We start from the raw sequence: 27,171 nt of genomic DNA on the forward strand, positions 1-27,171 counted from the left end.
ATGAATGTATGTATATGTATAACTGCATCACTTAGCTGTATACCTGAAACTAACACAACATTGTAAATCAACTCCACGCCAACAAAAAATAAAAATTATATTTAAATAACTAAATAGGAAGGTGATTCTGACACATGCTGTAACTTTGAGGACCTAATACTGAGTGACACAAGCCAGACACCAAAAAGACCGTGATTCCACTCATAGGAAAGCCCCAGAGTGGTCAGACTCATAGAGACAGGAAGTGGAATGACGGTTGTGGGCTGGAGTGGGGGGGGGGGATGAGTGTTTAATGCGGACAGAGCTTCCATTTGGGATGACAAAAAAGTGCTGGCGATGGATGGTGGTGATGGTAGCTGAACAGTGTGACTGTACTTAATGCAACTTGACTAAAAAGGGTTAAAATGGTACATTTCATGTCTTGCATAGTTTACCATGTAAAAGAAAAAAAATTCCAGCACACATAGGCTCAAACCATAGCGAGAAAGAATCGGTACAGAGGATTGTATGCAGCCCGTGCACACAGTGGGCCCTCAAGCAGTGGTTCCCTTTACTAGTAAAGCAAGAATAAAACAAGGCGCTGGTTAATAAAGCACAAGGAAATTCAAGACGAGGGCGCCTGCGTCAGCGCTGCTTACATACAGCTCCAAGGGCGACTCAGGCACCGGGGGGCCTGGTCCCACCAAACATTCCTCACCTCTTATGAATAAAGGCAATCATTAAAAATGTCTGGACTTATGAAAAGACTCCAACTGCCCCTGTCTCTGCAGGTAGTGACTCCGTTTTTGCATTAACCTCCCTGGAGAAGTCCTGAGCCCTCTGATCCCTTCCACTGAAATCATAAAACACAGGCATTCTTATCACCCCGAGCTGCTCTGTGATACATAACCTGTTCCTCTCCCTCACACCTGCCAGGTAGAAGGCCAGCAGGTGGGCAGTCTGGGAGCCAGAAAGCAAGCAAAGGAGCAGGCTGTGGTTCCCAGACGCAAGGAGACCTGGGTTCAAATCCCACCTCTGCCGTCTACCAGCTGTGCAATTTCGGGCAAGTTGCATCACCTCTCTGGTCACAGTCTCGTCACCTGTGAACTACAGAATAGGCTGCCTTCCTAAGGGAGAAGCTTACATTTGCGGGAAGGCCCCTGCAGAGAGCCTGATGCACAGTGGGGACACAAAAATGATGACCAGGCCATGACCTGGTGGCCCCCCCGCTGACTGTAAGGACGCTGATGGGAGAGGAAGTCACGGTGGATGCATCACCCACCCTGACCACACACCGTGGTCACACCCCACCCCCACCCCAGGCTCTCGGTTATTATTAAATAACACCCAAGGAGCAGGTGGGGGTGACGGGCAGGCTATGATTCCCCACAGGTATAACGCCGGGCAGCTCCGGGCAGCTAAACCCCACACAGAGGGACCCCCTGCCCGCCAAGGGTGTCTTCCCATTGCTTTTTGGATTAAATTGGCCAGCCTTGATTATGTTTGGATAAACTTTATTTCATGGTTTAGACTATTTGGGTTTGATTGTGAAATATGTACAGTACGCAGCCCCTCTGCCCCGACCGGCCCTGGGGTTTGAAAAGTCAAGTACATCTTGTTCCTCCCACCGAGAAAACAACAAAGAATACCTCCAGCTGTAAGGACGATGAAAAGCTGGTTTCTCCTGAAGGAGGAGAAATTGCTTCTAGGGAACTGTGTATGAAAATGAGATGGGAACAGCATTCCCTGTATTTCTTCGGCTTGCTCTCACAAACATGAACACACCTTTTCTGGGTCTTCCTCATCCACCAGCACCTAGAGGGCTCGGCCAGCCCAAGCACTGGGAAGACCAAGATAGGGATATAAGTCAACCTGGTATGTGAAGGAATTTGAGGTTGATTTGATGAGAAAAGCTTTTCCCATAGTCCAGGCCTCTTCTTCAAAACTTCCCTCTGGTGGTCTGAGGGTCCAGAAAAACTCTGTGTCCCCGCAAGTCACTAACAACTCAGACCCCTTAGGGGCTAGCCGGGGCTACAGAAGGCTCACTGGGTCAGCAGGACCCCTCTTGGCAGGTACCCACACCCACATCGGTCACTGACCCACACCTTGGAAGAAGCCTGTCCCCTCCGCCAGCCTCACCTTCTCCATCAGGAAAATCCCAGTGGTCCTCGGGGGCCCTCCCAGCTCCCACAAGCCCAGTTGTTTAACTTCCTTTAAGCAGAGAAAGGCATCACGGAGCGTGTACCTCGCACTCTGTGCTCCCCCACTGCCGTGAGCTCCTCTAGGGCAGAGACCCCAGGGAGCTCCTTCCTGGATCCCTGCGTCCAGCCCAGATCAGGCACCAGCATGATCGGTGAAGGAAGGAAGACGCAGGGGACTCTCCCAGGATCGTGTCCGAATGTGGTCTGGTCTCTCACGGGTGAGCTGCTTTTCTGTTGCTCACGTCTGAGCCACCAAGCAGCCCAACGTGAAGCCGGAAGGGAGAGCTGAGAACATGACTTCCCAGCTGGCCAGACCTGAGTTCCGATCTCAGTTCTGCTGTTTGTGTGCTGTGTGACCCCCGGGGCATTGCTTGGCCTCTCTGAGCCCCAGTATCCTCATGAGCAAAAGGATGGAGCTGCCTTTCCTTACAGGTGTTATGACGACGGGTGACTGAGTGAGGTATGCAAAGTGCCCAGGACAGTGCTGGGAACCAGCAGGCCCTTTAGACACAGCGGCAAGTCTTAGGAGCAGTGATGGCAGTGGGCCTTCCTCCTCTTTCATTCATGCTAAGAAAACCTCCCAGGCAGGACTTTCAAAGAGATGGCAACCAAGTCATCATTGAGGTACGGGGTACCCAAGGCTTTTCAACAGCCCAGCCTTCTCCTTCCTGCCCCCCCCCAACACTTCCCTTTGCCTCTGCTTCCCCACGTGCTGGTAATCAGCAGTGGCCACCCACCCCAGAGTGGAGGCCCATCAGGGGACCCTCCAAGGCAGGGATCAAGAGTGGATACTCCTAGTGTCCCCATTTCCCAGATGGGGAAACTGAGGCTTGGAGAAAGAAAGCAACTGGCCCAGGGTCACACATTGACACCCGTGCACCTTGAGAACAAGGACTAAGCACAGTCCCATCTCTGGAGCTTCCCACAATGCCTGCAGCTCTTCCGCCAATATGTGTCCACTATGGCATTTAAGTTCAAGCAATCCATGCCACAGAAGAGATGCCCAAGAAGAGATGGAGCTGCCAGCGATCAAAGCACAACCACAGAATGTCTCAAACCTGGGACGCACAGAGCCAGGTCCCCACTGCAGATGGCAAAACTGGGGGTCCGAGAGGCTAGGTACAGGGCTCCCCAAAGCAAAATTTCTATCCGTTGCCAAATCTAACTGCACGTTTCACATGGCTTCAGCTAGACGATGAATTTCCTTCTCCAGTTTTCAATATGAACTCAAGAGGGGCAGTATAGCCTAGTGGGCAGAGCCTGGGAGACTCAGTCCAAGCCGGCTCTGCCACACCCATCTTGTGGTCTCTTCCCCACTCTCTGCCTCGGTGTCCCCACCCAGACTACGAAGGGGTTGGGTGAGATGATCTCTCGGGACGCCTGATCCTAGATCGTTTAAAATTAACTCAAGCCTTCAGGTCACCAGAGGCGGACCCATTTCTGGACCATTCCATCCAAGCAGAGGGCGCACAGCCTCCTCTGCCCCTTTCGCATTCCCTTTCAAGCTGCAGAACGTGGCCGCCTTGCTCTGAGATCTCTGATGTCGGTGGCCAGTGCTGGTTCTTCACATCCACTAACTGCTTTAAAGCGCTGCACCCAGCGCTGCATTAAACATTAATTACACATGCTGTTTTATTGCCAGTGCACAATGTAATGAGCACCAGCTGTGGTGAACAGCCAAACTCCTTTTTAAGACAGCTATAAAAAAAAGAAAGAAAGAAAGAAAGAAACTGCACTTCCAAATGCCTCTCCTGTCAGAGCAGAGAAACAGCAACATCTTGTGCGGATTTGAACAGAACTCTTTGATTTAGCTCTGTCTTCAGAACGTCTGAAGGGCCGGCTTGGAGAGGGAAACGAAATCTGGTGAGGCTGCACGGGTCTCCGCTCCGGGATGTTGCTGGGACCCCCCTTTTACCTAAGGACAGTCGTGCGGGTAGGTGCCCCTGCCCCCCACTAGGCAGCATCGCACTCCTTCTGGCCCCCAGTCCCCGTCTGGCGCCCGGTGGTGCTGGAGGAGATGTGAGTCTGCAGCTCTGGCGGACAGGGGACTTTTCTGCACCCAAGCCCTGCCACCCTCCGTCCCTGGAGCCTTGCAGCTCTCCATGGCCTCTCCCGGCACTTCCTCCAATTACTGAAGGAGGTGCCTGCGTTCTAAAGGCAGGTGGTCAAGGGCAGCCTCTGCAGCAGCGTGATCCCAAGAAGCCAGCAGACTCCAAGAATCACCGATAAGCTGGACCAACATCCCCTTGCACGATGTAGACACCGGTGCAGGGCATACAGATGACTCTTTAAATTTTTAATAACTCCCCTGAAAGCGCTTCCTCCACAGCGATCCAACCACCATGGCCCCTGGGACCTGGTGAGCCCAGAAAGACCCCACAAGGAATGGGACTTTGCAGAATCAGGAGAAAGGCAAGGGCGTGTCTGGAACCTTCCCCGAAAGAGTGCTTCTGTCCACCCACACTCGCCCACACTCACTTCTCTTCTTCACCCCATACTCACCCCTCCCTCCAAGGTCTCCATGGAGGCCCCCACGCCCCACCGGAGCGCCTCTGCACCCCCTGCCCCAGACTGGAGGCATGCACCAGCAGGGGCCCGGAGAGCGTTGCCATCTTGGTCCACATCGCCCTGCGGTGCCCACTGATCCTCCAGTGTCAATCAAACCCAGACCGAAATGAAACTACGGCTTGCTTCTTGTTCTGGTATGAAATGTGCAAAGCACAGACCATATCATTAACATAAAACTTCCAGAAATAAGACCACTTTCCAGACAGACTGTATTAATTGCATCAAGCTTCCACAGCTAGGGTGGTCTAAGCCACGGCATCCCATTGGAAGGATTCGGTTATAAAAACCAACGCAAAACGAACACTGGGATATAATTGAAAGAGGAGAAAATGACAGATTCTACTGTGAAACCCTACTATTTACTTACAGGTATTCTTTTATCTTTATTGTCCCTTTAACCCATGCCAAGAAACCCCAGACTAGTTAAATAACACAGCAAGCACAATTTCAGTAGAAAAGTAAATTGAATTTAACTTTACAAGATTGCCCTGTGATTTCAGCATATACTAATGACTGCAACTGACTCCTTCTATTAAATCCAAACACTTCACTTCCCCGAGCCGGGATCCTGTGCATTCTTGCTGACGACCTTGAACTTCACCAAGCGCATGTATTAATCATTATGGCTGATGACCATTTGTGGCTTTTAAATATGCAATGAAGTTTCTCGGTTCCTTTTCCACTTCCCAATGCTGGTACATGATCTGAGCCAGCCAAGAGGCTAAATGCCTTTAAGAATGGAAACTAGGGATCAAGCCTGATTCCAAACAGAGTCGAGCAGGTAACGATATAATGATGTGAAACCCATCCTGCTCATGCATGAGTCAGAATGTCTGGAGGGCTCGCTCAGCAAGAGGCATTGTTCTCAGCACCTGGCGTGTATGACCTCAGCCAGTCCTCAGAGCAAGTCTTCAATGACCCCCATTTTACAGGTGGGGAAACTGAGGCAGAGGGTGGCAATGACTTGTCCAAGGTCACCGGCCAGGTGGAGTAAAGGCCAGGACCACAGCCTTAGACTATTGATTCCCCGGGCACCTTGGAGAAGTTCCTACATGGAATTTCTCAGGGAAGAAATTTCAGTTTCCAGGAATACCCCAACTCAACAGAGTCAAAAAGCAAAGGGGACCCCTCCTTCCCACTGTGACCATCAGAAGGAGATCTGGGGTTGGGGTCCTGGGAGGCGGGGCTGTTGGGGATGCCGCCAGCCGGAAAGGTACACAAACACACATACCTGTGTGGTTTTCTCCCCCATAATATCACATCCTTCTATAAATAACCTCATATGCATTCACGGGCATGCAATTAACCTGTGTGAAACACGGTTATACCAGGGTTTTCCGTATTAAGTTGAAGAGATAGGTTCAGTGCATTCTGATCCGAAAAGGGACAAAACAAAGTAAGGACGGCGGCCCCTTTCCATCTTTACAGAGGACCGCTTCTTCCTAACGGGTTACTGGGGATTTAATGGCTCCATTCAAACGACTAATTAAACAGGCACTAAAAACACTTTAGCAAACAGCCCAGTGCCAGGGACAGAAGCCACAAAGGGACCAAAACCACTGGATAGGATATTTTCAGGTACTGAAACTGATCTGAAGATACGATGGCACAACCTGGTGCAGGCTAATTACCGCAGACCCATCGATGAAAGATCAGTGCCGGTGATCAGGGTAAAGCGTCGGAAGCTGAGGGTCGGTCCCTTAGCAGGTCAGGAGGAGAGGTCCCAGGGACCCCAGGAACAGACACAGCCCCACCTCACTCCCCTCCCCAGCACTGCCAGCAAGCATAGGGGCTGCTCACGGGCTCTGAGCCATCACGGCATCAAATTCTAAAATCGAAGAAGGCCTCTAAGCCAGGTGAGCCAAAGCCAAAGGTGAAGCAGGTGCAGGATGAGCGACCCAGGATCAAACCCCACCTCTGCCCTTCCATCCCCTCCCTACAGGTCCCCATTCCCACTCCACCACCCGGCCCACCAGACTGCAAGCTGCAGGAGGGCTGGGACCTGCCATGATGGACCGCAATGTGGTTTGCATAAGAATGAATGAACCGGGGTGGGGGGGGGTTCCCCAGCGGTCCAGTGGTTAGGACTCCACACTTCCAGTGCTGGGGGCCAAGGTTCGATCCCTGGTCAGGAAACTAAGATCCCACAAGACGCACAGCGTGGCCAAATAATAATAATGATGATGATGATGAATGAATGAGTGAGTGAACAAATGAAGGTGAGCCTCATGTTTTCATCTGTAAAGTGGGGACAGTAAACCCACCTCCTAAGGTGGCTGTGAGGATTAAATTCAAGAACGCACACAACATGCCTAGCACAAGGCGGCACACAGTAGGCCCTCAATTCACGGTCCCTACAAGGAAGCGGGCGGCACTATGGCTGAGAGAGTGACTGGGTGAGAACGTCCCCAGGATGTATGTAGGCAGAGGCATGTGGCTCAGCGGGAAGAGGGGTGGCCTTGTCGGGAGGCATCCTGACAACAAATCCCAGTTCTGCAACCTGGGCCCAGCCACTCACCCTCCCCAAGCCTCTGTTTCCCCATCTGTAAAACAGGGGTGTAACAGCTCCTGCTCGGCACCGCAGCTTCTAAGCAGAGCCAGAAGTTAAGCAAAGCGGAAAGTTAAGCAAAGCCCCAGGCACTCCACTGCCAGGGAGAGCGTGTTCCCGCACCACAGAACTTAACCAAGTCCAGTCATGAACACTCAGGCTGATCTTTGACAGTACGGCCCCCCGAGTAGTTGCAGGGCTGCAGCACTAATTACAGGAAGCCATTAGAGCAGGGCAGCCACCCAGACGGAGTAGGTAGCCCACACTCACCAAGCAGGGATCACAGCACAGACCTATGGAGCTGGGACCGGAGCCCCAATCACCGTGGGCACCCGGGCAGCCCGGGGCAGGGAGCCGGCTTCTTTGTAAGCTGTGCAGACTCCTTCCCAGGTGATTCAGTCTTTGCTTTGTGCGTCCAAGACACAAGCCCAGTACCTATGATGTCACGATCTGTCATAGCAAGGGGTGCCGAAGGCTGCAGGCCACCCCACCAGCAGGAAGGCCCGGGGAGCTCTTGACCCTGGAGCTGGGCTGCCTGTGGCCCTCTGCAGAGCTGTGGCTCTAACAGGGACCATCCCTTGGGACAGCTTCAATTAAAAGCAAAACCTGCCCAATAAACATAGTTTTCCTTTTACCGCTCGAGTCAAGAGAAAGCCTGCAACGTACCCGGTGAGAAAGCAGGGACACCCAGAATCTGCCCCGGCTCGGCACCAACCCTCTCTTTTCCCGGCCCCTGCAGGACATTCGCCACCACCGGTGTCTGTGTCAGCATCCCGGCTCCCGCGGCCTCAGTGCTTTTTGCATCAGGGTCCACGAAAATACTGGGCAGGAGAGGCTAGAATGAGAGGTCCCTGCCTGCAAATTCCAGGGACCCCAGGCCACAGCAGGAGTTTGGGTTTTGCTTAGGGAGGGAGAAGGGATGGAACAGAGAGCAGGTCGGGTGGCCACACGGCGCTGTCTGCCCATCTGTGTAATGGGCAGCCACGCCGACCCGGAGCTGGGCGCTCAGCCCCGCCCCCTACCCCTACCCACCCCCGACACACCCCACAACGTTTCACTCCCTCCCAGAGCCGAAGCTAACAGGCTCCTTCAGAGAAAACTTTTTTCTAAAAGTTAATGGGCAACACATTCTCGCAAAGAGAAACTCAGCAGTTTGGACGGCTCCAGGGACGTACACAGACAACCAAAGTATCTTCTCCTAGTGGTGAGCTGGGGGCGAGGGTACTGGCTGGGGTTGGGGGTGGGGGGCGGCAGTGGTGAGGGCAGAAGAAAACCTCAGATGTTAAGCGTTATCCAATTAAACTTTAGCTAAACAGCCCAAAGAGATGAAATTTGGAGGCTGGGGGACGGCGTTCTGGGAGTGAGACCTCAGAATGGGTGGAGGCCCAGGGGGATCTCCTGACCACGGGGGACCAGGGCACCCGGGTACAGCTCTGTCGACATCCTTCGCCATTTCCCCGGCACCTCCCCAAAAGTGCCTTCCGGGGTGCAGGTTGCACGTCTCCCCTGGGTCCCCCCCTTGCCCCAGCCCACCTGGGAGAGGCAGCCGCCAGCCCTGCCCAGGGCACACCCGCCATCCCCGGGAACCCGCCCCCACCGCGGCCGTCGGTTACCTGACAACTGACACTGGCATCCAAAGGGAGCCTCCGTCTGACCCTCACCCTGAGTCCCGTCACCCGAGACAGGGCGCGCGCTGCAGCACGGCAGGGGGAAGCAGGGCGGGAGAGCGCCCAGGGCCCGCAGAGGTGAAGTAATCACAGATGTGTGAGGGTGGGAGGAGGAAGCAGCTATGGGGGCCATCGCTGGCAGCTGGGCAGGCCTGCACGGCCCTGGAGAGAAAACAATAGAAAAGGCTGGTCAGTCGGACCCTGGACTGGGCAAGGGCTTCAGGGTGTGGAACGGGGCCCGGGGCAGAGGGCTGCAGGCTGCCCTTCCAGGGTGGGAGGCTCAGGGTGCCAGCCCCTGTGGGGGGTTTGGCGGGGGTGGAGAAGGGGGATGCAGCTGGGACTCGGGCAGGGGCAGGGGTCGGGGAAGCGGGTGGGGCCTGAGGGGCTCCTACGTCCTCAGCTGCCAGGTTGGGCTGTCTTGGGACCAGACTTCCATCCCAGGGAGACCTAATGCCGGGGCTGGGACAGATAGGAGCTGTCGGTGGCCCCTGATCCCAGGAAGGTCTCCCCAGGTGGGGACTTCTGGAGTGTTCTGGAGCAGACCCCATTCAGGGATCTGTTTCCCCAAATCTGGGCCACCCCCCTCTGGAGGACCCAGGAAGTTCCAGGCCACCACTGTTCGCTCCATCAGGATGGGCTGCGGGCGCAGGCCTCGGACGCCTCCAGGCCACCTCCCAGTGCCTGGGCTGAGCCTCTAGCCCGGAGGACCGCCAGCTGGTGCCCCCTCCGGCCACAGTCCTCAGCAACTGACACCTACACGCAGCACCCAAGCCCCAAGGCCTGTGGGAAGGCTCTGAACCCCCTCCCCGAGAAAGCCCTGGCACTGCCCAGCACCCCGTCTTCACACCTCCCCGGGTCTGACGGCCACAGCGCAGGGCCAGGGGCCTGCCTGTCTCCACCAGCCCTACAGCTTGCCCGGGCTCCCCGGCAAGGCCTGCATTTGATTTGGCCGTTTATCTTAAATGGCTAAGAGACCACCAGGGCAAAACATTTGTGTGAAGCCCTTGCCAAAACCACAAGTGAAGAAGCCCAAATTCCCTGGGTAAATAATTGAGCGGAGAAGCATCAGACGAAAGGAAAACATCAACAAGATGACGGGCAGCTGGGCCCCGGGCCGGCCCTGCCAGGGATGCCACCCCACACCCCCATGCTGTCAGTGCCCCGCACAGGTCTACAGGGGCGGGGATCTGCCCACTCTACGGCCCCCATGAGGGAGCACCCCGTCCGGAGGAGCCACAGGGCCCTGCAAGCCCACTGTGAGCCAGCAGGCCTATCAGTCGTGATTGTGAGTGAGCTTCCTGGCATGCCCTTGGGGGCAGGGCTCAGCAGACCCACTGCACAGACCAGGAAACTGATGACATGACTGCAGAAAACTGCAGACAGCAGCAGCCAGCCCCACCAAAACCCCGGCTGGCTGCCTGGCTCCAGAACCAGGGCTCTTTCTCTGTGTCCCGTCTCTCCAAAACAGGTATTATCCAGGACCGGGGGCGTTAGAGCATTGGAGGACCACTTGCACATGTCCTGCCAAGAGGCCAACGCTAACAGCACCAGCACCTGGCCCCTCTGGGCCAATGAAGACCCTGCTCTAGGCTGGGCTCAGGAGCCAGGCCATTTCTGAGCCCGTGACACAGCCCGGAAGGCGTGGCCAAGACCTCATGCGCTGTTCCAGCCACAGACACTGAGCGCAAGGCCGAGCCCCAGATTTGGTGCAGGCCCTCAAGAAAGGTCAGCACCTGAGACCAATGTCGTCCACCTCCTCCCAGAAGCCTGCCCTGGCTGATCCTTGCCTGAAACTCCCCAGCAGTGGACACAGCATGATCGTCCTTGTCAACCACGTCAGCCCCGCTTCACACCATGGAAGGCTCCGGGTCATGGTAACTGTGTGACAGAGGCTTTGTGCTGGGCCCCTACCACAAGGAGCTGGGCTCACTTCACCACAAACACCCCACTCGGCAGGGAAGACCACCCCCCATTCCACAGGGGGAAACTGAGGCTCGGGGAGGTCTGGACTCGAACCCAGTGTGTCTCCAAAGCCTGGATGTGCCCTGCCTCCACCTGGGGCTGCAGCTGGGATGGAGTAACCAGGGCACCCCAGAATCTTGAGAGGAAGTGTGGGAGGGAGCCTGAGGGTCCTTGGGCTGAGTGGGGCCGCTGGAGGTTACAAAAAACAACTCCGGGGCTTCCCTGGTGGCGCAGTGGTTGAGAGTCCGCCTGCCGATGCAGGGGACGCGGGTTCGTGCCCCGGTCCAGGAGGATCCCACGTGCCGCGGAGCGGCTGGGCCCGTGAGCCATGGCCGCTGAGCCTGCGCGTCCGGAGCCTGTGCTCCGCAGCACGAGAGGCCACAACAGTGAGAGGCCCGCGTACCACACACACACACACAAAAAAACTCCGGGCCCCCAGGTTCTGGGTGAGGCCACAGCACAGCCACCACCATTTACCATGGCTGAGAAAACCAGCAGGATGCCCAGGTAACTGCTGTCCCAGGCCGGAAGGGTGCAGAACCTGTGTGTCCATGGTTGGGAGGAAGGACCAAAGGGCGTGTCTGGCCGCACCCCTCTCCTTCTGGAAAGGTCGGGCTGAGTTAAGCCAGAGTCTGTAAAGGCAAAAAGTCATCCTCCAACTCAGGTAGGGCTAGGGGGCTGGGCCGCCCCCTGGAGGGGCTTCTGAGTGGCCTCATTAGACTTCTGGCCTCCATGAAGCCCACCCGCTCCAGGGACTGGCTCAGTGGACGCAGGGGAGAGGGCAGCAAGGGCCAGGGGCTTCCAATCCTAAGCTGCCCACAGAGGACCCTCTGACCTGGGGGAGGTCCCCTCATCCCAGTCAGAGCAGTTTAAACCAGAACCCTGCCCAAAGGTAGAACTCCAAAAACACTCTTCTGAAGCTGCAAAAGCCCAAGGTGATGCCAGGAGCCACCTATTGTATGATGACAGGAAGTGTCCAGAAGAGCAAATCCGAGGAGACTGAGATGGAAAGCAGAGAAGTGGCCGCCAGGGGCCGGGGAGGTGGGTAACGGGGGAGTAAGGGCTAAAGTGTGGAGGGTGTCTCTGGGGGGATGATGGAAATGCTCTGGTGTCAGATCGTGTGACGGCTGCACAATACTATAAACATACTCAAAGCCACTGACTGCACACCTTAAACTGGTGAATTCTACATTATGTGACTCTTATCTCAATTTTTTTAAAGCCCAACGTGAAGACTGTCTCTGGCTGCAGCACCTGTCCCAGGCCACCTCCCAGCCCTGGGGGTGGCTGCCTTGAAAAGCACAGCCAGGGAATCCAGAATGCACTTGACAGAGGACTTGAGACCCTGTGATGAGACTGTGCACCTAAGCACAGGCAGAGGAAGCCCAGGGCACAGAGGCTACGCTGCCTCGGAGAGAGGCCCACGTCCGAGAGAGGCCCACGTCCGTCTCCTCCTCCGCCATCTCCTGGCCGTGTGACTCGGGCTGAGTCACTGTCTCAGAGCCTCGCCTTTAAAGGAAGGTCAGAACACGCCTGGCCAGAGCCAGGCTTCTAGTAAACACCCAATAACCGTCACTATCCTTCATTTATTTTCCATTCTGGAACTTTCCCTAACTCCTTATGGGTCCTCCCTACAGCATGGCAGCAAAGGTCACCACCACCCGTCCCCACAAAGCCCTGAAAGGCACTCCTTTAAAAAGGCGCTTTCTTTTGAGATCTAGGCCGGCTCCCCTCTGGAACTGGAACAGACACACGTGTAGCGAGGTATGTGGCAGAGGGACACCAAGACGCCACCTCAGCTTTACGTGGGATCCAGGCGGCTTAAAGATAAAATCCCGGCTGGCTCGATTCCTTATCATGGAAGTTCACTGTGGTTAAAGGAAAAAGAAATACACAATGGCTACATATGTCATCTCATTTAAGCCCAGCAGCCTTGTTATCAGATAGCTATTAGGACCCTCCTCTCACAGACAAGGAAACTGAGGCTGGGTGTCCACCACGAGGCTCAGACGGCTGAGACTCTAGCTCCATGCAATCCGTACGGAAAGGTACAAAATGACCAAAGTTAAGCCCCCTAAGATGTTTCCTAAGCTCCAAATCCGGGTGATTTTGAATGCCTCCATTCTGCGGGAGTCTGTAACCACCCATCTCCCTTCTAGAGGGGCCCTGCAGATGGTCCCGCCTCACTCTGCACACATGCGCACCACCCAGCAAACACGCCCACACCGACTGAGGCAGACACAAAAAACTCCCTGGAAAAGCCCCAGCCTGGTTTCGAGGGGAAGGCGAGCCTTTCCCAACACTGCATCCTCGGTGTCCCCTCCCACATGGGAGGGTTACAGATTCCTAGCTAGCGAGAGTTGTTCTAGAATACACTGTGCAGGAAGGAGATGTATATTTTTCTCCCTACTGCTGCCTTTCAATGGATACATTTTTTAAGGCAAGAACTCCTACTGATGGTGCAAAAATGAGTCATAGATCAAGGAGGGAGACAGACAGGGAGCGAGTGCATGTGAGTGAGGGCCACTGGCAAGGAAACCTGACAGTCCCCGCGCCCCCTCCCCCCATGCCAAGACATTAATTCTCACAAGTCGGAGAAAATTACTATGCATGAATGCAAAAAGCATGATCAGGAGTAATTAACATGGCTTCATATGCAAATTTTATTAATGCAGAAGTACAAAGTCATTATGCAAATGAGACTTACGTCAACTCTCTTGACAAATATTCATCTCTGAGGCTCAAGTTTCTTCCTTTTTATTTATTTATTTAATTTCTCCCCCCCCTTTTTTTTCCTGGTGATTTGGTTTGGTGTTTCGATGTTTTATTTATTTATTTTTTTGCAGGTGGGGGTCAGGTAGTGCTGGTGACCACTTCGGGGGGCAGCAAACCACGAGGTCTGTTTGACAAGTCTGCAGAGTTGTTTTTCAACCAGAGAAATTTATTCTTGCATTGTTGATTTTTTTTTTTGCGGGGGAGTGCTGCTGGCAGGTACAAGACAGCTCATAGGAGAAGAGGAAAAAGTAAAAAAAATTAAAAAAAGCTCTGGGCAGCAGGCAGCCAATCAAAACGCCAGAGCCTGTAATGAGGGCGATGGATGGCTGTTTGGCTTTTACTGCAGGGTAATGAACTAGACTCCAGTCTGAGGAGGGGGAAAATATGAATATTCATGAGACTGTGCTCCTGCCTTTGATGATTAAAGAAATTTTTAATATTCAAATAAGCACTTGCCAAGTGATTAACAAAGAACATGCACGCAGAAATATGGAAATGGGAGCCGGGAAAGATTTGAGAGGCGAACAGACTGCAGGAAAGGCAGCCCCAAATTTCATAAACAAGATAGGCAGATAACCCAGTTCGCACGCGGGCAAATAAAAACACTTCTTTCGATCGCTTAAATATTTTGCCAGCTACTTTGTCTTAAGGATGATAAAAATATTACGTATAAAGCGGGGGTGGGGGTAGCAGGGAGGGAGAAAGAGAGAGAAATCGCATGAAGTCAAATGCTCTGCTCACACTGAAGAATCCTGGTCCTCATCCTAGCCCACCCCCACCCCGCACCCTGATGGGAAACTGGGACTCTTTCTGGTTTGCTAGAGAGAGAAGATGGAGGGAAGCCACCTTAGACTTGAAAACCCAGTGATGGAGGTTCTGGCCTGCCTGTTTGGGGCACTGAGTAGTGGGGATATGGCCTGGGGTTGGCATGTCCGCAGCAAGTGGTCATTTGTTGCTTCGAGGCTGGTCCAGAGGCCCAAAGGCAGGGGACCATGACATCTAGAGGTGGAGGGGGTGTGATTCTTGGGGTCTCCAACCTGGAGAGCTCAGGGCCTCCTCTGGACTCAGACCCTGGTCAAAACACCTAAGGAAAGTAGTCACAGGGAATAACAGGTACATCTGGAGAAGGTGAGCAGACTCAGACTCTAGCACGGGGTCCGGCCTGGGCCTCTGCAGGGCCATCGAGGGAAAGGGCTCCATCAGTCCGGCGGCCTCCATGAGCTGTCTGCTAGGGCTCCTATTTTAACAGCTCCACCACGGGTTCACGGTGAAGCACATAATAACAGTATTAGCTAGTAAAACGATCCTGCGGTTAAAATACATCTAATTAGCAGCCGATGACATCCATTTTGGCAATTTCCTATTTGAAAGAAGCAGAGTGCTACCTTAGAGACAGGCAGTGGATACTTACCCAATAAACCCAGGCCTTTCCATCATCTGTCTCTTTCTCTCTCTCCCTCTTTTGCAGGGACTGGGGAGGGGTGGGTAGAGAGTGGGGAGTGGCTGAGACAGTGGGAATAGAGAAGAAAGATCCTAAGGAGGCTTCTTTGTTACTCAATTTCCGAGCTACAAGGGTCCTGGGGGAGGGGCACTCAAAAAATAAATTCCTTCACTCCACAGGTATTATTTCATGTCTTTTTCTTAGTTTTTCATAACCAAGCTCTGGGAACCAGCGAAGACTAGAACTTGTTTTTCATTTCATTATATATTATATATATATATATATATATATATATATATATATATATATATATAAAGAGAAAGCAGAAAGGGAATCCAAGGCTTTAAGTGAACGCAGTAAGTCACCGTGGGAACCTGCAAGCCCAAGGTCAGGTCCCCAAGGCAGGCCCCGAGGTTGAGTGGGTGTGGGGCATGGCTTGGTCACTGCACCAGAGCGTTTGGGGGACCTAAAATTCCTCTATGGGGAGCTGTGGCTCCCCAAGTCCCACTTCCCACTACTTCCCACTTCACATTTAGTCAGGCAAGTCTGAGCACCCACCAGCGTGTCCCTGGCTGCAGCAGGTTTGGGTTTGGGGGTGCATGTGTAAGGTCCTTTAGAAGAGAAGCAAGGAAAAGGAGAAATGAGTTCTCACGGGGTTTGCACAGCTGTGTTTCAAGCCTTCCTTTACAGTCATTACAGGGGAGACAAAACACATAGCTCCAATCCATGTCCGGCCTTTACTGAGGCTGCATGCTGCAAACAGCAGCCCTCTCGCCTGCCTGGGAGGGTAGAGATTCCGATGCAGGTGGAAGGGGCTGCTTGGCTTCCCTCACTGCAGCCTGGGCCTGGCCGGGCTTAGGAACACCGTGGGTACCCAGTGCCGGGCAGCAGGAGGGAGGAGCCTGCAAGAACATCTCTGGGCTTAAGGCCAGGTCCACTGCCACTCGCCCAGAGCCCTGGGTTAACACCAGGGCATCTTCCTGCACCCACATTCTCAAGAAGACTTGGCCACCGAGAGGAGGCCAGAAGCACAGCCCTCCCGACACCCCGAGCCTGGCCACCTCCCCCTGGTGCGTCTCCCACGTCCTGTGCTCCTGAGATCTGTCACGGTGAATCACCGCTTCAACTATTTTTGCTCTGCAGTACGCGGCACATTTAATGCATCCCAGAAAAGGGAGAGGCGAGGCACAGGAACAACCTTGCCCCCCAAAAACACCACCACACCCGCTTTCCTCCTTCCACCGGGGCTCGAAAAGGGAACACCCTCCCCGGCAGCTGCATCTTGCAGTTAGAAGCAGGCACACACGCACACCCCCTGGCCAGGTCCAAAAGCACCTGTTCCAATGACTACCAACCACAATTTCCTCAAGATGCAAGCAGCTGAAATACGCCAGGGCAGCAGATCCCCTTTCCTGCGCCCTGAGCCAAGGATCAGTGAGGCTACATCACAAATTCCAAAACCTTCCCTGGCCCTTCCAAAAGGTCCAATAAGGGAGCAGAGGAAACCTCAGGCACTGCTGGGGAGGCAGGGTGTGGCTGAATCATATTCTGGGAACCATTTCGGGGTAAGATGGAGGCAGCTGGGCAAGTACTCGGGCTGACCATGCCAACCCCTAGTGGGCACCTGCAGGAGAGAGTGCACAGCTTCAACTCTCCTTCTGCTGTCTTTCGGGGAAATCCCTGGAGCTCTCTGAACTGCTGGGATGCCAGTAAACACAATCACTTGTTCTCCAGCCGGGAGGTGAGGCCTAGGCACCGTGGCTTTGAGACACACACAGATAAACAGGTATGAGTCCTCTGGGATGACCTCAGCAGGAAGGGTCGGCCAAATTGGGGCCTGGAATGGGCAGGCCTGGGGACAACAGAAGGTGAAACCATGTGTCTCACTAGCTAGAAAAATGTATGCATGCACATCTATTATAGAGAGATTGTACATATATGCATACACACACACACACACACACACAAACACACACGCATACATCAGCAATGTGGGCATGTTAAAATGTCTGCATGCATTCCACGCAATCTATAGAGGCCAAGGACAAACCAGAGTTGACAGATTCTGTGAATCTCACCAGCAAAAACAGCCGACCAATACCTAGCAGAGGAATTTCCCCCTTTCCCCCTGATTTGGGCCTTCTGATCAGAAGCTGGGTAGCGGTTTCAATCTTCAGCAGTTTCTGCCCTAAAACACAATGTATGCAAGATCCTCAAGGGATCTTCTCTTGGGCTGCATCAGGAGCCACGAACAGTATAAGCACGTATCTTCATGAAGCACCCCAGGGCAAAAAGCTCAGTCTATACGTGGAAGTCAGAAGCTGGTTAAATCGTTTGGATTTCAAGCAGGAAGACTTTGGGACTTGGGGTCAGGGCCCTGCAGCCCTTTCTGAGATGGCCAAGCTCCAATGACCAGCTTGGCCAGGCAGGCCTTAGACATGTCCCCATTCATTTCAGCCTGGGGGGAGGGGGCGGGGGAAATCCACAGTCAAGACAGAAGTCACGTGTCACATGAAGGGAAATAAGCCAGGAGGTGATTCTTCAGATTTGGTGCCTACAGCGAGTTTTAAACTAAGGGCATATTTTTGTTTCGCGTCAGCATCCACTGGGCCTGGTATCTGAGGGGTGCCTGGGAACACTGAATCCTGACATCTGTTTACAAACTGGTGAGTTCACAAGTTGTGGTGGTTTGCAGGTCCCACCAACTCCAACACTGGCTTTGCCATGTGCAGAGTGCACAATGGAACCACAGGACAAAGTCTGAACTATGAGAACCCCAGAGAATTAAGAACGAAAATAAGGCAGCACAGCCAATGAAAAGAACATCAAGCCATTGGAATGCCCAGCAAGGTGCCCAGCAAGGAGGTTACCCTGATGACTCAGTCTGAGAGAAGCAGGCAGGAAAAGGGATTACAATTCCAGGTGTTGATGGAGTTGTGGATTTGAGGAATGTAGGCATCACCAACCTTTTTTAAGATCAGACCATAAAATTCTACCTGGGCAATAAGGGAACATGCAGCCACAAGGGCCAGTGGAGTTCCTTGTTTTAGATGGACAAGAAATTTAACTCGATTACAAGGATGTTTTAAAACATAATAAATAATAAAGGGAGGGGGGAGGGAGGGAGGAGGAGAAAGAAAAAGAAGAAAAAATTCCAATTGTATTAAAAAAAAAAAAAAAAAACCTGCTACAGTGTAAATGCATTTTTTGGTTTTAGTTGCATTTATTAGAGTTACATGCAATTGATCTCTACTATTGTAATAAAAAAACCCAGCTCTCCCCTGCATTTTGTTGTTGATTGAGTCTTCTTTTTCTCCTTTCATTTCTTTTCACCTTTTGCTAATGGACATATAAAACACTGAGGTTCAACGCTTTGCATCACGTAAGAACAAAATCTTTCTATGGTCTCTTCATGTTTCTAAGCCAAGTCTGAAATGTCACTGACTAAAACACACTGAACAGGCCTATAATTACTTTCAACAAAATAGTTCCTTTAACTGAGTTTTCTGTATGTAGATGGCATTTCATATACATATTGTGAGCCTTCCTTTCAGCGCAGGTAGCAGTTGATGGCGAAAATCACAAATGTTTCTTCTCAGGGAGCCGTCTGACAGCCACCTTCTTACTTCTTTTTCGACGTGAGATCATTTTCCTTTCCTAACACACCAACAGGGACGTACAGTGTGTGCACAACAAAATTTGTAAAAATTAACACTTCGCCAGATTAATTTAATAAAGATAGTTAGCACATTAACACCAATAATATTGCTCCTTGTGATTCAATCTAGCCGCGTTCTCGGTGTCGCTGTAACAGGGGTTTACGTTCAGCTGAGGTTTACACCGCCATTTAATGTAATTAAAGAAACCGATAGTGCAGTCCTCAATGGAAATATCATTTCTATTGCGGAGTATTCCCATTAGAAATTGGGGGAAATCAGAGCACGCTGACTTTGATTTTGTTGTAATTTTCTTTTCCCTTGGCTCTCTCGGAAACAGAGCTGATGTCCTGGACCTCAGACTGAATGCACTGCAAAGATTCCCTGATAAGACCCGCCTAGCCTCCTGGAAGCAGCACCCAACATTTATATGCCATTGTTTTGAATCTGAAACTGTTAAAAAAAATTTTTTTTCAAATCTAGTCTATATTCGGCTGTAATTCTCTGCCCAGCAAACAGCATCACATCGTGAGAATGACTTTTCAGATACCCCCAAACAACATTATGGATGAAAACCCAAAGGAAGAGAGGCCTCCCTAGCTGTTCTTATAGATAAACAACGATAGTGGAGCTAGAATCCCAACAAGCTCCAAACCCCGAACCTGGACAAGAATTGAGCTATCACCTCAGAGGATGATCACAGCAAAGCACTTGCTCAGGAGGCCTCCGAAACTAAACAGACACAACACCAACCCGAAAACAGGAAAAAAAAAAAATCTTTGTACCACATCATCCAAAATGGCAGAGAAAATTCAGTCCTGGGGCAGAAATGAACCCGACTCAGCTCTCCGGGCGAGCAAACAAAAAGTGAGACGATTTCTAAGCCTGCTCGCCGCAGGTCCCTGTGCTGGGCAGGTGACTGAGTGGGGTTTTTTTTTCCCCTTCCCTAAGTGCATTTTAATACCCTTATTCTACAATACATCCTAATTTCTTTGGGGAGAAAAAAAAAATTAGTGTCACTTAAAAAACGTCACTCTGTTTTGCAAAATCCAGCAGCTTCCTTGGCAGCAAGAGAGGCTGGCTGGCATTATCCCCTCATTTGACAAAACTACTATTTCTGGGCATGTGCTCAAAAACAGGTAGGAAGCAAATGCTGAGAAATAAGGAAGTAAAAACAGCCAACAGATTTTTCACTACCAAGAGCGCCAAGCGTAAACATGATTTATTTAGCTGTGTTTAACGTCTGTCCTCCACACAGCTACGAGACCACTTGGGTTGAAGGAAGGGTGGAGAGGAGGGGACAGAATCGGTGGCGGGGGGGTGGGGAGCTGGGGGGACAGCAGGGGACTGTGGAGTGGGGGGCGGCCCTGGACGAGGACTTCCTGAACGGCTCCGTTCAGAGTTTTAGGAGAACAAGAATCTTTAGCCCCAAAATACATGCATGTGTCAAAAGAAGGCAGCAGTAATCTGCTGGTTAATTAACGAGCTGCCACTAACAAAAGATGGAAAACCCAGTTCATACAAACAATATTTACATGGGAGCTGCGAGATCCTGTCCCCAGCCCCCCACAGTTGCCTTCCTCTTTTGCAAACCACGTGGGCTGGGTGCAGGGAACGGCGAGGAGGCCCTCCGGGTTGGGGGGTTCCGAGCTTCCAAGTCCCGGGGGAAATCTCACTGCCTTCCCTGCCCACCCTTGCATGCCCACGTGGAATTGACTGAGCTCTGTATTCAATTAAGGAGCACCAAACAGCTTCTGGCTCCAAGCCTGCACCAACACAGGCTACGGGATCTGCCGTGCCTCCTCCACCCCCCTCCAGCTCCCACGCCGATGCCAGGGAACTAGGGCTCCAGCGCGTCCCCCGTGGAGAAGGCGGAGTGCCACACTCCCCCACCCCGACCCCAACCCTCAAGCCTGGGGTCTCAGCCCTCCTGGGGTGAACCGACCACATACGTAAAGAAAGCATCCGTATTTTCCAACTAGCAAAAACTAAGCCAGAGGTTTGGGGCCTTGCCAGAAGTGATTCCTATTAAAAGTCGAATTCAAGTCATTCAGCATTTGCTGGAAAAAGAATCCAAGCCTCTTCAAAAGAAAAACGGCAACAAAAATGTAAGACGAAGCCCCAACAGGACACTTGGGGCCTCCCATTTCCCCTGTGAAGGTACCATTTCAGTGCAGCCAGCTGTGTGCTCAGTGGGCATAAATGCCAATTTTTGTTAGCTTTGTGACGCAGTGATATAGCAAACTGAGGATTTCCTCACCAGTCTGCACTGAGTTCCTTCCTCACCTGCACTTAGCAAGACTGTGCACTTAAAGGTCGCCTGCTGTATGCACTCTTCCCCAACACAAATCTATACCCCCTTTGCTCCACTCCTCTCCTGGGGCCAGATACCAAATGTCAGGAAAGATGCCTTTTCTGGTGTCTTCAGGTCAAGGACAACAACTCTGTATTAGGATTCTGAATCACGTGACAGTCCCCAACAATAACAAGAAGCTGAGTGAGAGGGGGCAGCTCCCTAAAATGAATGGGGACCGGGAGAGGTGTTTCCTATTGGTGTTAGGTTCCTAAATTGGAAATTCAAGTCCTGCCCCTCACACCCCTCCTAAATCTCCTAATTCTTCCCCCTCCCATTGAAAATGACAAGCTACACAAGTAGCTATTTGATTCCTTTCCTTTGCAAATTAGTCACCCTGCCCCCATGGACTAATAAACAAGAACAGTTTACACTTTTATGATGTCTTTGCAATCAGCAATTACTTCACTCCTCCAGAATGATTTGTTTTCCTATCTGGATGGCAGCAGGAGCATAAACAATTGAATAGCCCCATTTTACAGATGAAGAAAGGAAGAGATGAACTGGTTTGCCCTGCGTTTTTTAGGAACAAACCTTGCAGGTCCTTGCCTACGCCTAGGATGCTTCAACACGGCCCCCTGCACAACAGCAACAGCTAATACTGATCACAAGTCTAACCCAGACTCAGGTGCTGCCTGGGAGGCCATGCTCATAGAAAATCCTCGAAGAAAATCTAGATTGCTCACAGCAGTAACATTGAAGATGCTTAACTGCACCTCTGGAGGAGGCCTCCCCGGCATCCCTTTGGCTACCAATTCCATGGGTATTTCCACAAGATCCAGCTGACAAGATCCCCCGTTCGCAAGCAAATCTCCAAAACATGGCTCCCGATCAAAGCAAGGCTAGTCACCTGTGCCCTGCAGACCTGTCCCACGGCTCAAAACCACATGCCGCAAAAGCAGCCCACCTGCCACTCCGACACTGAAAGGTGTGTGTCCTCCAGAGGAGGGAGAGGACCCAGAGGGGCTGCGAGCTCCCTTTGAGGATTCTGAACGAGAACCTTCCACCACTCTGCCCCAAGCCTTAACCAAAAAACTAGCGGGAGAAATCACCCGTAATTTTTATCATTGTTGAGCCGTCAAAATAAAGAAAACAGAAATAAGGTAGCCTCCTCCTCCCCGCGGTAGCCATTAAATCAGCCAGTCACACGTTTACCCGTCATGCAAGCCAAACATGAACAATCACACCCGCACACACACACACACACACCCCTGGTCTCCAAAAATCCTGAAATGGACATCCCTCTAAAGGAACTGCAGAGACCCAAGAGGAGGCCCCTCGAATACACACCCATAATTAGTGTTTCATGTTTCTTTCTGTAAAGGAATCCGGTAACATAAATATTAATCAAACATGAGAATCTGCCTTTCAGTCTTGGACCATTATGAGTGTCGGATTGTGATCTTTACCCGTATTTACAGATATTCAAAGGCAGATTCTATCTTGTTAGAACTGTTATAAATGGCCGTCTGAGAAATCAACGAGCAAGTTCAGGCAGATATGAAAACCTTCCTGTCCAGGACTGGCAGCAGCTTTGAGTTCCCAAGTGTTGAATTTGTTACCTTTTCCGTAGGCCTTTCAAAAAAAAAAAAAAAAAAAATTGACAAATGCCTTCAGCAGAAGAGCCAGCTGCTCAAAGTTCGGGTAAGCTAAATCTGAGATTTTCTGAGATCAACTCTTGAAAGCATTGTTTACAAAACACTTTAGCCTTTGAGAGCACAGAAAATGCCATATTAATATTCTGTTATGATTTGGGTCAGCCCACATCATAAATATATATGTATATACATTTTTTTAAAATTACCTTGACTCTTGTTACAGCAAATATATTCCGCTTGGTTCAGACCTACTTCTGAATAATGGAAAATAGAGACATGGTTCCAATTCTAGCTAGAAAAGCTGTCATGGTGAAGGTAAACTTTTAATCTTCTATAGGCAAACAGCATACATTTTTATTTCCAGAGCAACAGCTTTGGGGAAGTGTTTGAACGTTCTCTTAAGAGCTTTGTGGTAAATACATTGGGCGTCCAACCAATGCTTTTCTGGGTCTTTAAGGGCCTGTTGGAGTGCTTTAAACAATTGGAGGCCAATTTTTAGGAAGCAAAAATAAAGAGCGACTCCTAGGACGGTGACCATTTGCATTTAGATTCTCTTTGGGGGGGTTATTGTAAGAGGTCAGGCTGGAAGAAGGACTGACATTAATTCCCTGTAATTCCAGGAGGCTTTGTGCCCCATTCTAGTGGAGGGTTCCATTCCCACACAATTGGGAAAACACTTTTGTTCCTGAGTGCTTTAAAATCCCAGCCCCAGGAATTCCCTCTAGAAAAGCAGACTCCCTCTCCCCCCCCCCCGCAAAAATAAAACAAAACTCCAAAGAAAACCACTTCGGGACAGGGCTTTTGGCCCGGGATGGACATAAAAGGCACAAGGGAACTCTTTGAGGCACCTTCCAACCGGGCCCCACCTGGATCCAGGGAATTGTGGGACTCTGTCGGGCCGGGCCAAGGCGGGTTGATGAGGGCGGCACGACCCTCTAGAGCACAGGAGGCAGGAGGAGAGGGGATCCCCAGGCGCCCCCAAGACCCGGGACCAACGCCAGGGAAGGAATGCCACGCCAGCCTAGGAGGCCCAACCCTCGCGCGCGGCGGTTGGGAAAGGGGGGTTCACTGGCAGGAGTTTTCAGGAGTCCTGAAATGCAATTCCCCACGCACGGAAAGGTCGCCAGCGCGGGCGCACGCCGGGGGTCTGGGGAGGGGGCGGCGGCGGCGGCGGCGGGTGGAGGAAAGGCGGCCCTGCGCGCACAAAGGGGCCCCGGGCCCGCGGCCTCCCCGCCCTTGACCTTGGGTCTCCGCCTCCATCCATCTCCGCGCGCTGCCAGGGAAGAGGGCTGGCCCGGGGCCAGGGGCGAGCTCGCCGGACAGCTTCGGAGCCGGGGACCAGGGGGGAGGATATCGGAAAGAAAGACTCAAGGGCAGCAAAGTGCTCGGAAGAAACCTGCATTCCAACTCCCCCGGCTCCTTCGGGAGCCGAGCCGGGTCTTGGGGAGTCTCCGATTCACTGCACGCCTCCGCCCCGGAGGAAAAGTTGCACGGAGGAGCGAAGGAAGCCCCCTCCCCTTGGCTAACCCTACGACTCGCCCGCCCCCCGCCTTCCACGGACCCGGGCCGAGAGGGGGAGGGGAGCTGTCACGGGAGGAAGAAAGGAGCGCGCCTTCCCGGCCAGGCCAGACGCGGGCAGGGTCAGCTGCGCCTCCGCCCGCCCCTCGCCGCCCAGCTCGGGCAGCTGGCCCATTAAGCCCCCGAATTATGCATGGGCCTGAAGCCCCCTCGGCCCTCCCGCCCCTAGAATACGCAATCTACGTGGGCGGTGGCCGGGGGCCGGGAGGGCAGGAAGGAGTGGCTGATGGTCGCACAGCCGCGCGCCCGGGGCGCAGACCGGAGAGGCCGCTGGAGAGTCGGCGAGCCCGGCTGCCCCGCGGGGGCCAGACGCGCCCAAAGGCCCTCGAGCAGAGCCTCTGCACCCCCGGCGGGACCAGGACCGGCCGAGAGAGGGGCACCGACCGCAGGGGAGGCCCCGGGAGCGGTCACGAAGTTGCCAGAGTGTCCGCCCATTTCCCGTACGACGTCGCGGGGGGGGGAGGGTTCCGGCCGCCCCCTCGCCCCTGCCTGAGCCCTGCACCACCCGCCGCGGAGAAGGCCATTGTGTGCCCGGTCTTGGCAGGGAAGGGAGACTAATGGACCCCAACCTTGGAGGCCGCCCCGAGGGGCGGGGCCTAAAGTCCCCCGCCGGTGTGGCAGGAAGCGCTCCGTCCCCGCCCCCTGCCACGGGGGAGGGGATGGTTTGCAGGTGGTGGGCACCGTCGGGGGGAGGGGAGGGGACTAGGCTGGGGGTGGGGGAGTCGCTGGAGATCCGGAGAGGCGGCCAGTGGAGTCTTAACACTTTGTAACCGTCAGGACACACGGGAAATTGCGTTGGTGGTGAGGCAGGTGCCGGCTGGTTTCATGGGAGCGGGAGAAAGGGATTCAGTCTCAGAGTTGGGAGGGTTTAGGTGTCCATCTTCCCACCCTCGCCCGTTATGCGCCAACGACCCAGGCCCCAAAGCGCAGGGCAGCCTCGTAACCCCTCGGAGTCGGGCAATCCCCACAGCACGCTGCTTTCGTGTCTGGAACCGCTGTGCTCCGGGCGGGCAGCACGACCCCGACGCCAGAGTGTGGACCTTGTTTGCTGTCTTAGGCCCCATTTGTTTCCTCTCCCCTTCCCTCGGAAGCAAAGGCCAGGTCAGGAAAATTACATACTCCTTTTTCCCAGCGAATAAAGTCGCCTCGCCTCCTTTGCAGGGAAAGTTTTACAAGCCAGTGATGTCAGTGATGCAGGGAGAAGACCGCACTGTTTAGATTTCTTAATTGGCTGGTTTTGAACTCGGGGTGGGAGGGGGAAAGAATCCACTCTGGCTCCCTTGGAGAACTTAGTTTTGTGGGGTCTACCAACCTCAAACGTTTTAGCCCGTTGCTGGGGTGGGAGGGGGTCATCAAAGCTCTGTCCTGTTTCTCCTTAAGGGAGAGGAAGAACCCGAGACGACTGTGGTCACACTGAGCCCTGGACAGGCAGTCCCTGGCCCCCAGCCCCAGGGGAAGACCCCTAGAACCCAGCTGGGTGCTATGCTCTCCAGATGCCACGCTCTGGCCCAGAAAAGCCTTTGAAATAAAGCCAGCGTTTCCTCCACTACTTTCAAGGATCCCCTAATGTCAGGAGAACTAGCGTGTTTTCTGGACACTTGGGTTAGACAGGCATCCTCCCTCGTGCTCCATCACAGCCCAGGCACTGAGGCTGTCAGGCCGCAGGGCTCTGCACATGCGGGTTCTTCTTGGGTGGGCGAGGACCCACGCACCTGTTGGCACCTTTGAGTCTGGATTCATCTGCCTATACCTAAGGCTGTGTCCACACTTGAAACATGAAGGCGGTGGAAGCTACCCAGGGTATTCAGCCAGGGTCAGCAGCCCTTATCAAATACTGCCTCGGCTTAGAGAACCAGCTTGCTGTCTCAGGCTGGGGGATGCACCCCACCCTTGGTGGTACATCCAAATAACTGCCTTCTCCTCTCCACACCAGGAGGGGGGATTCTGACTTCTCACGTCCAACGAAAGGCCCTTTTGTTGCTGCTTTGCCATCCAAAGGAGCCTGGGGTGCCAGTTTCCATGCTGTCTGAGCAGCAGTAGGCAGACCTTCTCCCAGACCTGTCTCTCATTCAAGTGGTCCCACCTCTCCCTCTCAGGCCTCCCCTCCCACACCCACCTAGCCTCAGCACAGACTCCTCCTTCCTGAGCGCCCCCCACGCAGGGGGCCTCCAGAGCAAAACCAGAAGACCAGGAAGAGAGCCCTAAAGACACCCACTTAACAACAAAATAAAATGAAGCCTTGCCTTCTCCAAAAAGGCCTCCCTACCCCTGAGTCCAGCTAAGGGCCTCCAAGTCCTGATCCACCCAACCCTGCCATTCGGAGCTCCTCCCTGGGCTCAATTCCAGCAAAGCTGACACTCCTGCCCCTTAGGTCACTTGCTGCCACCTAGCAGTGCCTGGGCCAGGATGGGTCCAGATTCTGTGGGACCTGAGGTTTATACAAGGCGGGGCGGTCCTCTTAACAAGAAAACAAATACCAAGCCGTATCTACAACACTGGGGACAGTGCCCAGAAGGGGCCTGGGCACTCAAGGTACCCCGAGCCTAAATTCCATCAATCTCACAGTGTGTGTACCAAATCCTCCCAGAAGAATCTTCACAGCTTGGAGCAGAAAGAGACCCTGTTTATCCTTTAGTGTAATAGTTTTCATTTTCAGCCACCAATTTCTTCAAAGAAAACCTACTTCCAAGCCCAATATGTAACAAATGAGGAAAGTCCCTGAATGAACTTGCTTTAATTCAATAAAATTAAACTTTTTGGCTTCTTAAAAAAAAAAAAAAAAAAGAAAAAAAGGAAGGGAATTTAGGTGGAAAGTTGGAGTCCACCCGCTACCCTGCTGCCAGGC

At 52.9% G+C, this 27,171-nt stretch overlaps 1 protein-coding gene across 5 annotated transcripts in view; it reads right to left on the minus strand.

The window, feature by feature from the left end:
* The window catches only part of BCL11B (BCL11 transcription factor B), a 92,649-nt gene that overhangs the window by 42,880 nt on the left and 22,598 nt on the right, over positions 1 to 27,171 (minus strand). For 2 of the 5 annotated variants that reach the window (XM_082618161.1, XM_082618160.1), the window contains exon 3: positions 8,910 to 9,125. The exons of the other annotated variants lie outside the window; for them this stretch is intronic. In XM_082618161.1, coding sequence (XP_082474287.1) covers positions 8,910 to 9,125 — 216 coding nt within the window. The remainder of the gene's footprint in view (positions 1 to 8,909; positions 9,126 to 27,171) is intronic. 5 annotated transcript variants of the gene reach the window in all.

The sequence above is a fragment of the Mesoplodon mirus genome (assembly GCF_964341445.2).
Source record: "Mesoplodon mirus genome assembly, chromosome: 4".
Lineage (NCBI taxonomy): Eukaryota > Metazoa > Chordata > Mammalia > Artiodactyla > Ziphiidae > Mesoplodon > Mesoplodon mirus.